General features: G+C 35.0%; 1 protein-coding gene across 6 annotated transcripts in view; it reads right to left on the reverse strand.

The window, feature by feature from the left end:
- The window catches only part of LOC126970416 (uncharacterized), a 45,951-nt gene that overhangs the window by 2,277 nt on the left and 30,189 nt on the right, over positions 1–13,485 (reverse strand). For all 6 annotated transcript variants that reach the window (XM_050816310.1, XM_050816301.1, XM_050816292.1 and 3 more), the window contains 6 exons: positions 11,005–11,108; positions 4,005–4,071; positions 1,963–2,009; positions 1,701–1,868; positions 1,456–1,626; positions 246–446 (listed from right to left, as the gene is read on the reverse strand). In XM_050816310.1, coding sequence (XP_050672267.1) covers positions 246–446; positions 1,456–1,626; positions 1,701–1,868; positions 1,963–2,009; positions 4,005–4,071; positions 11,005–11,108 — 758 coding nt within the window. The remainder of the gene's footprint in view (positions 1–245; positions 447–1,455; positions 1,627–1,700; positions 1,869–1,962; positions 2,010–4,004; positions 4,072–11,004; positions 11,109–13,485) is intronic.

A 13,485-nucleotide genomic window follows, 5' to 3' on the forward strand; every position in this document is an offset into this window, starting at 1 on the left:
GTCGTTTCTTACCTATTCTCGACCACTTGTATTTAAATTTGAGTTTACGAACTGGGACTTGCCCCAGTGCTCAGGTTGGATCTCTTCTGGATAATTTTTAAGATATTAATTGTAAGTTGCGATGGAAGCGATATTTAATTCATAAACACTGGTGACAACGAACAATGAATAAAATGCACTTATAAAGCGTTAATTCTCCGACAAAATTGAGTGCAGACTGGTTGATAAGATACTATAAGTGTTACCTCATAAATGAACTTCTTGGCTTTCGACATGGGCCCGATGTATGCGACGGTTAAGACGACGCCATGACGCTGGTGGGCGTCCACCTTCAGATGGAATAACTCTTCGTGACACATCAGTATCCACGTCTCGTTTTGTTCAGGTATCAAGTTGATGTGCATCTTCTGAGGACGACCGACCTTTATCCATGTCGGATGTTTTTGCTGTGACATTTGAAAATATATAGGATGGATGTTTAGCTAATCTAATAGAACTCAAAAATTAGTAATTAATAATGAACATTCGCCAGGAGCTGCTCAGGGTTCAATCCTAGGACGTTTCTTAATCCTCGTCTACATTAATGATTTGCCATTTGCAGCCTCATCAGTTTATAATATTGAAAGACAATCAATACAACAAGTAATTTTATTTTATCTGATTTTGATAATTTGATTTGACTATGTAGGTAATTATGTCCGGTACCGAGAAGTAACTGGCAGCTGAAATACAGTTCATACTAGTTTAGCTGTCTTTGCTGCCTGTACTGTATGTAAATATTTCATAATATAATTTATAAACATACTTTTAACTTGTAATACTATTATTTTAATAATTGGGAAAATACAGTTATTATTATTAAATATTGAAAAGTCACAGAATTTAAATAATATAACATAATAAACCAGTCCTCAGAAAACATATCTAAATGGTTTGAATAATATAATATAATTAATAAAGAAAATGGGTGAATAATTTGTCACTTAACGCCAGTAAAAAAATATTGAACTCTCCCTAGTTTCAAGAAATAAAATATTACTTTACAACTTGTACACTCTACTTTCACGGGATGAAAATCTGCAAAGGGGTGCTCATATTATTGGGGCAACCTCAAATATAGTCAGTGCTGCTAATTTTGCTATCAGAAGAATAAAAAAAATCTGTTACTAGCATAGCGTTTCCATAGAATTATGTCATATGGAATTTTGCTATGGGGAAAAGCAGCTAATCTCGAAACAATATTTGTTTTGCCGGAATACGTCGACTGTTGAACAAAGGCCTCCAATGATGATTTGTTATGCACAAAGGGATAAGGGCCATCTATAATCTGAATTTTAGAGAATTCCTTACAAATCACTTTAAACACATTGGTATTCGTATACGTATGTCATAGCACGATTCGTCATGCTCATTAAAATGGCATAACATGCGGCGGCGTCGGAGCTAGGGACTCACCAGGAAGTGGTCGCGCAGGCTCGGCAGCGGCAGCGGGTCCCTGGCGGAGCAGGCGTGGGCGGGGCAGTGGTACCAGCGCGCCGGGCAGTTGGCCTCGTGCGCCGCGTGGCGCCGCAGCCGGGTCTCGCGCCCGCAGCCGTGGCGGCACGGGTAGCGCACCAGCTCGGCGACCTGCACGCAACTAGTGTTACCACGTGCGCGGACCGAGGACTATCAAACGGCTAACACACGAGCGCCTCACTGACCGCCTCCATGGCCCGGTTCCGCACGCTGGAGAAGGGCGTGCGGCACAGCGGGCACGAGGGCAGGCGCGCCCGGCAGCGGCGGCACAGCAGGTGTCCTCGCTCGCACTGCGGCAGCGGCGCTTCCATCCACTCCAGGCACACGGGGCACTCCAACAGGCGCAACAGTTTCTGTGATATCATTTAACATATGTATTGTAGCAACTTTTTCATAAAAATAGGGAGCGACGGCTGGTAGTGACTAGCTCTAAAATAAATATAATACCTGATTAAAGTCCTTCACAGACGCGGACTCTCTAATGTCATCATCATCTGAAATATAAAATAATTTTAATTGACAAAAAATTTCAACAAGGAGTGATTAAATTTTAAATACTAATTGTACGAGGATGTAATTTGTATATATTTACGTTATGAAAAAGAATTTAAATCATAATAATAATAACTTCACCATATTCGCTAAGGTTTTTGAATGTACTGTTTATCCTTTGTTTCAGAACCATATGAAGAATTATGTCTCCTCCGATCAACATGGATTTTCTTGTTCTAGATCTGATGCACGAATCTGGTATCTTTTGCTGAATGTATAATCAATGCAATAGATAAAAGTAAGGAAGTAGATGTAATATATACCGATTTTACTAAGGCGTTTGATACTGTCCCACATGATATTCTCTTCTGTGAATTACGAGCATATGGATTTACTGGCTCTCTCCTTACTTGGTTGAAATCATATTTACAGGCTTGCTCATTCTTTGTTGTTGCTAATAATTTCAATCTAATGTATGTTAAATTACATCTGGCATCCCTCAGGTCTCACATTTAGGTCCCAATTGGTATATAGGTATTCAATTATTTTTTGACATCTTCTGTGTACATTTATGCTGATGACTTGAATTGATTGATTCCCTGATTGATTGTAGGCTTCTTCAGGAGGACTTAGAAAGACTTATGCAATGGTGTGAAATTAATAGTGTAAATTTAAATAAGGAAAAATTTTACCAAGTAAAAATAACTCAAAAATCGAGCAATGTTACATACAAATACCATATAAAAGAACATACTTCAGAGACTTTGGAAGTTATTAAGGATCTTGGTGTGACTTTCGATAAAAAAAATGACTTTTCTTCCCCATTTAGAAAACATAGTAAAACGTGCTTCTAAAATGCTCGGGTTTGTTATACGTAACACAAATATTTTTAAAAGCTTAAAAATAAAAAAGCTCCTTTATTTCAGTCTGCTTAGGAGTATCTCGGAGTATGGTTCAGTTGTCTGGCGTCCTTTCTATGCTACGCATATCCTAAGACTGGAACGTATTCAGAAGCGATTTCTGTGGCATGTGGCTTTTAGTGCCCGTAAAGCCAAGAAAATTTCTTCTTACAAAGAAAGGCCATCTTTAAAATGACCATTAATTTTAAAAAAATGTTTAACTCGTAACTTATTCTATATAATACCTAAAATTAATTATTTCTGTGCATGCTGTGTTTATTTGTGAGTAATCACTAAATTTAGTACCTAGTTTTTAGTTCTACTTTTTATATTTGTGTGTATTATTGTAAGTGATTGTAAATAAACCCAATAAATAAATAAATTTCAAGAGGCACGGTAGGTCGGGGCACTAACTGTGCCTCTTGAAGTTGAATTACGGTATTAGGGGTTAATAGTACGTGAAGCGACTAATAGATAGACGTGAACACTTAAAAATAATAAAATAAAACTATGCCGACCTAACCGAAGCTAATTAAATTGTTATTAAAATATACTGGAAGTATACACTTTATGGCAATTATTATGGGCACGTGGAGCGAATGAAGAAAGAATGACGTATCATATATATATAAGGCAAGTGTGTGTGGGCAAGTCGGTCGCGGGAGACCTCGTAGAACATTCGTTGACCAAATTGGGGACGTTTTGAGAAAAGGAAAGGTCCGAAGCACCCGGAACTGGCGAGCATATATCTAAAAGAGTAATGAATATAGAGGAAGCTCGTGAGGTTTGTAAGGATACAATCAAGAGGTATTCTGTTGTCTCTGTCTACCCCGACGGGAAAATGTCGTGAGTGTGTGTGTTTATGGTAATCATGAGCTCATTTTCTCTCTTTCATCAAGATTGTTCAAACCGTTCTTGAGTTATAAAGAGATAGATAAATACATAAATGTATAATAAAAATAAAGCAAAATTTCACAAATATACTGAAATGAAAAACAGAATATGCACATTTAAATGTCATAATTCCTCTGATGATAAGTTCAAGTTACGTGTCTATTAGTTCTCTTTATTAATACATACAAACAAACAAATAAGTACCATCTCTCTTCTTCTTATTGCGCTGCGTGTGCTGCTGCTGTCCGTCCGGCGGGATGTCAGGTATTTGCTGTATAACATAATTGTAATATACATGAGCACTCTTCTCAGTTACATAAGTTACACTTAAATTATTATTTTTTTTATAGAAAAGGAGGACAAACTAGCGTACGGGTCACCTGGTGTTATGTGATCACCGCCGCCCATATTCTCTTGCAACACCAGAGGAATAAGGTGTACGCGCTTATGAACTAAAAACTTTTTTTTAAAACAAACACCGTCAATCACATATTAGAATATTAAGACAATAGGTTTATTGCAATGTTTATGCGAAATATATTGGTCTCAGGTAGCAATTAAGTTCGTTAAAAGTTGAAAAAAATATTTATTTTATTTTAGTTACGAATCTTTAAATCGGTATCTTTTTCATTTTACGCATTACACATTTTATTTACATAAACAGGTAGTGCTCGTCATGACCATTCTAATAAGCTCTAAAACAGATTGTTTGCATGGATTCATTGAGGAATACCGATGCCTACCTGTTAGCTACCTCACCAGATCAGTTCAATAGAAATTGTTTTCTGGAACGCTTTCATTGGAACCCTGTAATATTGGTTGGTTGTAGTAACTTATCTATCTTAAAAACACCCGCTACATACTTATCACTGTAAATTTCCGGCAGCCATATTTTGTGACCTTTTATATAAATTCCATTTAATGTAATACTTTCTGTACACAAATACTCGAATTGTAGTTGAAAAAACCAAAAAAAACCTCATCATCAAATGAATTTCTTTATAAGGTCCTCCCAATCTAAAACTATAACCAAAAAATCCAAATAGTTCCATTTACGTCGTAGTAGACACGTAACAAACATTAATAATATTACACATACAATACCTCCTTGGTTTTTGAATAATGTTTCAAAAATGTATATATTTACTGCACCTACCCTCGATGGCGCGGAAGTGCTCGGTGCGCTAAAAAGTTTTAAAGTATAACACCCTTATTCATAATGGTGCGCTAACTTTAAACAGCTGCTTAGGAGTGTTTTTTCTCATTCTGACTTAGGTCAATAGAAGAAGACAGTGTGAGAATTAGCAATGCTTTAAGTTAGCAGACTATTATGAATAAGGGGGTACGTGTTGCTAAAATATGTGTTACCTCCGTTCTTTTAAACAAAGCGTTCACTAAGTAGGTACTATCCGAACACTTTATGCACTTGTATGCTGTATAGATTAATAATTAGTGATAATAATCAAACAAAACTAAAAAATAACAGTAACCGATGCGCAAAACTATACTTCGCAATGTTAAATACGAACTACTTATCGTATTACCTTGGCTTTGAACGTAAGATAAAAATAAACTGAATATGTGCAAGGAAGGTAGGTACTTGCAAACCCGCTTAACCAGTAATCGTGTTTACGAGACCACAAAACAATAATATTTGTACAATGTCTTATTATTTTGTTTTACTAAGATAGGTAGGTACTCTTAAATGCTTACACTCTCATTTTAGTTGTAAATGATGCAAAGCTCTGTGTTTTAACAACTGACGTCAGTTCGTTTTATTATCTATATATATAAAAATGAATTGCTGTTCGTTAGTCTCGCTAAAACTCGAGAACGGCTGGACCGATTTGGCCAATTTAGGTCTTGAATTATTTGTGGAAGTCCACGGAAGATTTAAAAGGTGAATAAATAGGAAAATGCTGCTAAATTAAATAAAAACAACAAATCCGGAGGCACAATAGTGCCTCAAGCCAAGTACACGTTTTGTTTTTCCGTGATGTGTCCATACATAATTTCTATGAGAGAATATATTGACGCACGGTTTGACAGTTCTGCTGTGAAACAATTTCATTACGACAGCAGGGTGCATATTTTATGAAATAATTTTTGATGTTATGATATACTATTGACAAATTCATATAAAAACATCATTTTATTTATTATATACAGAACAACGTCTGTCGGGTCAGCTAGTAATCACTAAAAATATTAATTATGTATACGATACTATTCAAGAGTCGATATCTTTCTTTTTAGGGTTCCGTAGCCAAATGGCAACAAACGGAACTCTTTTAGATTCGTCATGTCTGTCTGTCCGTCCGTATGTCACGCGTCACTTTTTTCCCAAAATGTAAGAACTATACTGTTGAAACTTGGGAAGTACAAGTATTTTGTGAAACGCATCAAGATTTTCACGCTTAAATAGAAAAAAAAAAACATTAAATTTTGGGGGTTCCCCATAGTTAATTAGAACTGAAACTCAAATTATTATTTTTTTGTATTTTATACATTACCATGCAAACTTTCACTGAAAATTGGTTTGAACGAGATTTAGTAAGTATTTTTTAATACGTCATGGTCGGTGGTCGGTTTTTTTTTTTTTTTTCATTATGTAAGTAGATAAAAATTTTTCGTTATACTGCAAAAGTTCCTTAGCCGCAAGCAATAAACACTCCTTTATATAATTTTATATATAATACTAGCTGACCCAGCTGTGAAAGTTAGAAAGATATAAAGATTCTAATTAGTCATTCATTTTAAACTATTCTTTCAATTTGATTTCTTAACGACACATCAAAGGAAAAACAAAGTTGTTGTTTTTATTTAATTTCGAGTATTTTCATATAATTCAAGATTCAACAAATAATTCAAGACCAAAATTAGCCAAATCGGTCCTGCCGTTCTCGAGTTTTAGCTAGACTAACGAACAGCAATTCATTTTTATATATATAGACTAGCTGACCCGACAGACGTTGTTCTGTTTATAATAAATAAAACAATGTTTTTATATGAATTTGTCAATAATATATCATAACATCAAAAAGTACCCTATGCACCCTGCTGTCGTAATGAAATTGTTTCACAGCAGAACTGTCAAACCGTGCGTCAATAAATTCTCTCATAACGTTTTCCTTTTTCAATTAACGCCGCTACAATATTATGGTGACAACTATTCACTGTAAAGCTATTATTAAGAATCTATTTACACTAATATTAAAAAGAGAGAACATCTGTTTCTATTTTTCCAATGAAATTTTTGTAGTTTTAATTTTAAAATTCCACAATTTCTGCTGAATAATACTCAACCAATTTAGGTAAATCAATTATTCGCCATTGGATATGTGGCAGGGAAATTGGTCGAAAAAAATTTCGCACCCGAATTTTTTTTTATCTATAGTAAGACGCTGCGGCCTCTCTCAAGTAATATGAGCGTTCAATTCACCTTCGTTTAATTATCACTAAATATTATAAAACAAAGTCCCCCGCCGTGTCTGTCTCTCTGTCTGTTCGCGATAAACTCAAAACCTACTGCACCGATTTTCATGCTGTTTTCACCAATGGATAGCATAGTCCACGAGGAATGTTTAAGTACATAATTTGTTAAGGTTTTATATACATTAATGATATTTGTTGGAGGTGTCGAAAAAAAAATAAGTCGTACGAGAGCTTTCAACGAAAACGATGTCTAAACCCTTTGAGATATTATAACAAATTAATGTATGGTGTAATTGTGTATCTTATATTGATCTACAGAAAAGTACACGAGGGCATATTATGTCTATCTCTTAAGGTCATAGATATCATAAGATTTTATATACTAAAGGCTTATATAATATTGGACACGCTTTCAGGACGGCCTTTAAATCCAAGAAAAACCAAGCTGAGACAGATATTTTTTTGCTTTTAAGTATTAAATTTATGAGATATTTTATGTTCCTCTGCTGTGTCACATCAAAGATAAGTCTTTTCTAAGTCTAAAACGTGTTTGACTGGTACATTTTCCAATTCTAAGTCGACAGTAGTGAGTCCTCCTTTATGTATAGTTATATAATCATTGGCAATAATTTCTTGCCATAAATACTGAAACAAAGAAAAAAAAACCAATACTGCGTAGACCGAGCTTTTTGACCCGGCGCCGAGTCTTGCTAGAAGGACCATTTTTGATTATTGAACATGGTGTTATTAAGGAGCTTCACTACCTTCTCAAGAATGGTATCTTGATACACTTGTGCCGATGTTTTGATACCTTTTTCAAAAGTATGGCTTAGTCACTCCTTCATAGCTTTCCCCACCAAACCATCACTAAAGTCGGATAGTGCCCACTTTGCACTCTATCAACTAATTTGGAAGCTTCCTTAGAGATTTGAGCATAAATAGGGTCATTTTGATTATTAAAATGTTGTTCAATTGTAAAAAATTTCTCCCCCGTAAACAAAATTTTTCTGTGACCTCCCTTTGCATACCACTTCAGTAGTTGTTTCGATTTTACCACCCTATTCTTTTTTATGTACGTCTATAATAGGCTGCAAGTCCTAAGTCATCTTTTAAAATACACGACATGGTTCTAGGTGCTATCTTCACCTCCCGGGATAAAAGCTTTTGCTTTCAGACAGGATTTCTTCGAATTCTTTCCCTTACTGCTTTGACCACCTTTTTCATTCGAACACTACGTGGACGGCCAAATCTTTTCCTGTCAAAAACAGAGGAGGTCTCATTGTACCTATTAATAGCCCGGTACACAAGCATTTTACTAATACCAAGCGTATGTAGAATTTTAAAATTGCATTTGGCTCCATACCTACTAATGCAATCACAGCGATTCAGTTCTCTTTATCACCCCACTCCATTTTAATATCGCAAAATATTGTACAATGTATTGGCGCCAAAACGAGAAATCTCAATGAACAATCATATGAAAATGACAGATTCCAAATTCAAATGTTTGTTTATTTTGAATTGTAACAGTATTTATGGCCTGAGTATGTATGTATTTGGTTTTATAACAGAAAGATTTTGCAGATCTCTTGTTCAAACTCATACCCTTCCTTAGTAATGCCTACAACGCCCTTTCCAAATCCTCCTTCTCCCATTTATAATATTTTCTTATTAATTAGGGCGTGTCGTGCCAAGGTGGAATTCGGCGGCAGAAATCAATGAAGCGACGTCTCTACGCAAAGCCAAGTGAGCCATTCACAGAGCACTGGATGCCAGTCTGCTTTGTACGTGGTCAAATGGATCGAGGTGATGCTGTTGTGGGCCAGACCAGAGATGACAGCAATACTCCATATGTGGCCGGACCTTGTCCGGCCTTGCTTGAGATGTTGTCGAAGAGCGGTGATACGACACATGAGGATTTTTTGTAGTAAATGCGCAAACTTGTGTCTTTTGGGTGTTTAAATCAGACAAGGTTCATTTTACCACATTCCGTGACATTCTCAAGAAAGGACTCGATAGAATACACTAGTTTCATTCGGCCCTAATCGACAATTTCCCGCATGGCCCGCGTCTACATCACCAGTGGTGTAGTCTTTTTACAGTATGGTTTGCATATATATGAAATAAATGAAAATACAAGTCATACTGGTCCACAGAAGTATAGAAAAAGTTATTATTAAATTAAATTTAAAAAGCGTACACCTTCCTTAAAGGCCGGCAACGCTCCTGTGATTCCTCTGGTGTTGCAAGAGATTCTGAGCGCTACACTACAACTGCGCTCGTCACCTTGAGAAGAGAAAATAATAATAATAACTAGAATTAGATTAATTAATTAGATAGTATATAAATACGCAATTATTTTTATACTTTTTAGTGCATATTATATCTATTGTTTTGGAATAGTTTTTTTGAAGTCGATTGTTTTTTCGTTAAATTTTTTTTTCACATACACAAGAAAATATCATGATTACATATTATAAAGCCGTTGTATGCTCCTATGCGAATCCATCACTCACCCTCGATTCGCAGACGACATCGTAATCATGGCAGTGATCATGGAAGACTTAGGCCATATGCTCGATGGCCTCTATACAGCTTCCCAAAGAGTAGGTCTCAAAATAAACATGGAGAAGACGAAGGTTGTCAAATGTCCATGTCACACCTACTCCCATAACAATTGGGGACTGTACTCTCGAAATTTAATGTTATAAGATCAAAAACATAGAGATAACAGAGGCTGTGTAGCCTCATATAGCTGGGACTGTAGTTTTACCACCAGCTCTAAGGTTTTCTCATATTCACTTCTATACTGCTCAAACCAATTGACTATTGCAAGCAAGTTTGTGTTTTTCAACTAACATCTTCTATTTTTCTAAGTGCAATTGATATAGATCAGCTTTGAAATTTTATTTTTATTCATAATGTCTATAACCTCGATTTCATTGTCGTCCCTTTCTCTTAGAAGCTGTACATACTGACCCTTGTACGTTTTTAGCTCCACAAGGGTTAGCTAGACCTGTTCCTCGTCATCATTTTGCTGACGTATCACGAGAGAGGCAAAGACTTAAGTTGTTACTAATTCCTCGTGTGTGTTTTGTAGGCGTGAAAGATGATCATATGCGAGTTCAAACTTATCTGCAATAACGAAATATTCCCTAATTCTATATTATGTAATAACCACCAACCCATGCGAATTTCAACCGTGGAAGATATTTTATATTTGTTATAGACAACATATTCTAAACTATAATAAAATTAAGAAACATATTGTGAACACTATATACAGAATAAGTCTTCTTACTAAGGATATTAAAAGGATTTAGGATCCGGCTCGAAGGACCAAAAATGGTCGCGATGGGTAATCTAAAAGATTATTTTGAGTGCACTGTATGGAAAAAAAGGTCGAGGGGTTCGTCTCCTTGTAATACCAATTAGCTCAATGCAGAAAACTTCCAGGGACTAACCTTGATATCTTCTGCAGGCCTCGCAAGGACGTCCTTCACTTTATTACACCACAGACACAACTTCTTTTCAAATTTATATAAATTATGAAGAGCTCAAAATATTAAATAAAAAGTTTCGTCGCGATCCAAGTTAGCCCTTATATTCTACGCAATGAAGCTAATTGGCGCAACCAGGTATGTTGTACCTACTACTATATTTTAGTACTTTTTATAATAAAAAATAATCCTAATGGTCTATTTCTGTAACAATACCGATGTAATGATAAATTGGCAGTGGAGCTACATAATATTGAAAAATATCATACCGTGGCCACATCAGCAGTGTCGTGCTCACTAATGTTGATGACTCCATCTTCGTCTTCAATCTCGACGATCTCGTCTTCAAGATTTACACTAGCTGTGGGTTCCACTTAAACAATAAAGATAATTTAATTACTAATGAAATTTGACTTACAACGCATATTCACTTTTTGACATCAAATACGACCGAATACCTAAGTAAAAGATTTGGTAGTACTTTGATAATTAGTTATTTTACTTATATAAAAATAAGTAGATTTCTTTTAAATTATTTATTTTTTATGAATTTTATGAGCTACGTATTTACATCATTACATATCACATTGCAAAAGTTAAGCTTTAATGAGAAGAATTGGCATGATTTTTGATTTCACGTAAAATTGAACAAAGTGGTTAAATTCTCTTTGAACATAATAAATGTAATACCTATGTAATTATTAACATATTTTATATAATACTTGTATAAAAAAAAGATGTACCTGTATAATGCTATGTGTTATTAGAAACAATATGCGAAAACTATTAAATGGTGTAAAATGTTCACACTATTGTATGGTAATTAAGTTATTGTAACACTGTCAGTATTCCAAATAAAATAAAATAAAAATATAATGATACAAAATGACAATACATTGATATTTTTAAGTGAGCGTGCATGGCCAAACTCGAAACTATGAGGAATCCTACAAACTACTTTAAGATTTTGATGAAATTCAAAACTGCATCATTGGATTTTTGATATAAAATATTTCTAGCCAGGAACAGAGCCCATTGATTATGAAAAAAAGCATACACTGCATTATTACACCGTCTGATCTGTATCAGAGAGAGCATATCAATCACTTTAATAGGAACTAATTCTGAAAAGTAATGACTTGAGAGAATGTATTTTGAAATTTTATAAATGCTTCATATTTCGAAGTGATTTCTTTAACAATTACTTATACCTACATTAATTACCAGTGCCTTCCCTAAGTCCGGTCCTTGATGGGGTCGCATAGTTTAGGAAGGATTTGCAGTTATTCCGGAATGTATTGCTATGCTGAATTTGAAATTACCTGGATATAAAAACCCATGGTCTATTCTACAAATATACTCTCCAATCGAACAATCTAATCCATTATATATAAACTCTACCTTGATCGAAACAATGCGATCCAAGAGCATAGCCATAAAAACCTTATAATAATGGGAGACTGAAATGGTCAAATCGGGGATAGACGCCCAGGAGAAAAAAAGGTACTATGACAGTATTGTTGTTGATATGTTCTGTATACACATATGGTAACAAAACTAGAAGTAGAAAAAGGGAGAACATATCACTAACTTTGCATTCTAACGGCCCTTTTCAACAACCTAACTAACTATCCTTTGTTTAACTTACTAAAGGTAGACAAATCTATCCTTTACGCTTACTTACATTTCAATAACTTATCGACAGATAGCATTGGACTTTAACTAATAATATAACTATATTTGACATAACTATGTTTCTATAAGACTTACCATATTAACCATCATAACTTATCCTATGTTCAAGAAAAACATATCGATCTGGATCTCAAGAAATCAAATTGATTTTATAATGACTACCAGAAATACCTACTTCACTAACTTTTCCGTGATCAACATATTGATAATTACTAAACTACTTATTAGAACAGGAAGCAAACCAACCAAAAAAAGTCTAGACCAAGACGAGGCCCAGGAAATGTAAAGCTGGGGAAACATCGTTTAGAACAAATAACTAACTATCTGGTACATTCACAGATAATTCAATCTAACACAAAGAAGTTGGGTACGTAAAATACAACTGGGTAGAAAACAGCATAAAAACCCGAATACAATTTAATGTAAATATCTAAAACTGAACCAAGAAAATGCCTAACAACAAATACGACAAGACTACTAAAATATACAAGAGAGAAAAGATCCCTTTCCCGTTCGATGGCAGAAATGATATACGGCCGTTACCAATATTCAGTCGATCTCTTACTTGAGATAAAAATCGTAACTATCGTTGACTTTTCTGTGCATCTTATCGACGGTAGCTCACCTTATCCGTCGGTGTCCGTCACTGGGAGGACGTATAACTTACCAGCGATAAAAGTTTGTATAGAAATTGCAATTCACGCGTCCCAATATAAGGCGGTAAGTATGACTTATCGGGTATATTGGGATAGCTTCAGATTATTGACATCTAATTACTGAGAGTAGAAGGTAGTAATTTATCTCTATCTGTAGATAGTATATTGGGAGCAGCCGATAGATGACAAGGATAAATACTTCGATTAAATTAAGAACGAAACAGCAATTTTATACTTAAAGCCGTAATTTTATTTGACTGGTATATTGTTGATAGTGTCGAGAAGGTGTAATATATCTAAATAGTTTCAACTGACACATGATCTGATACATCACAACTAAATATCATCTACATTTTAACACACTCGAATCACCGGCGTTTGCTGACGCCAATTAATAAA

Source organism: Leptidea sinapis, chromosome 1 (assembly GCF_905404315.1).
Source record: "Leptidea sinapis chromosome 1, ilLepSina1.1, whole genome shotgun sequence".
NCBI lineage: Eukaryota > Metazoa > Arthropoda > Insecta > Lepidoptera > Pieridae > Leptidea > Leptidea sinapis.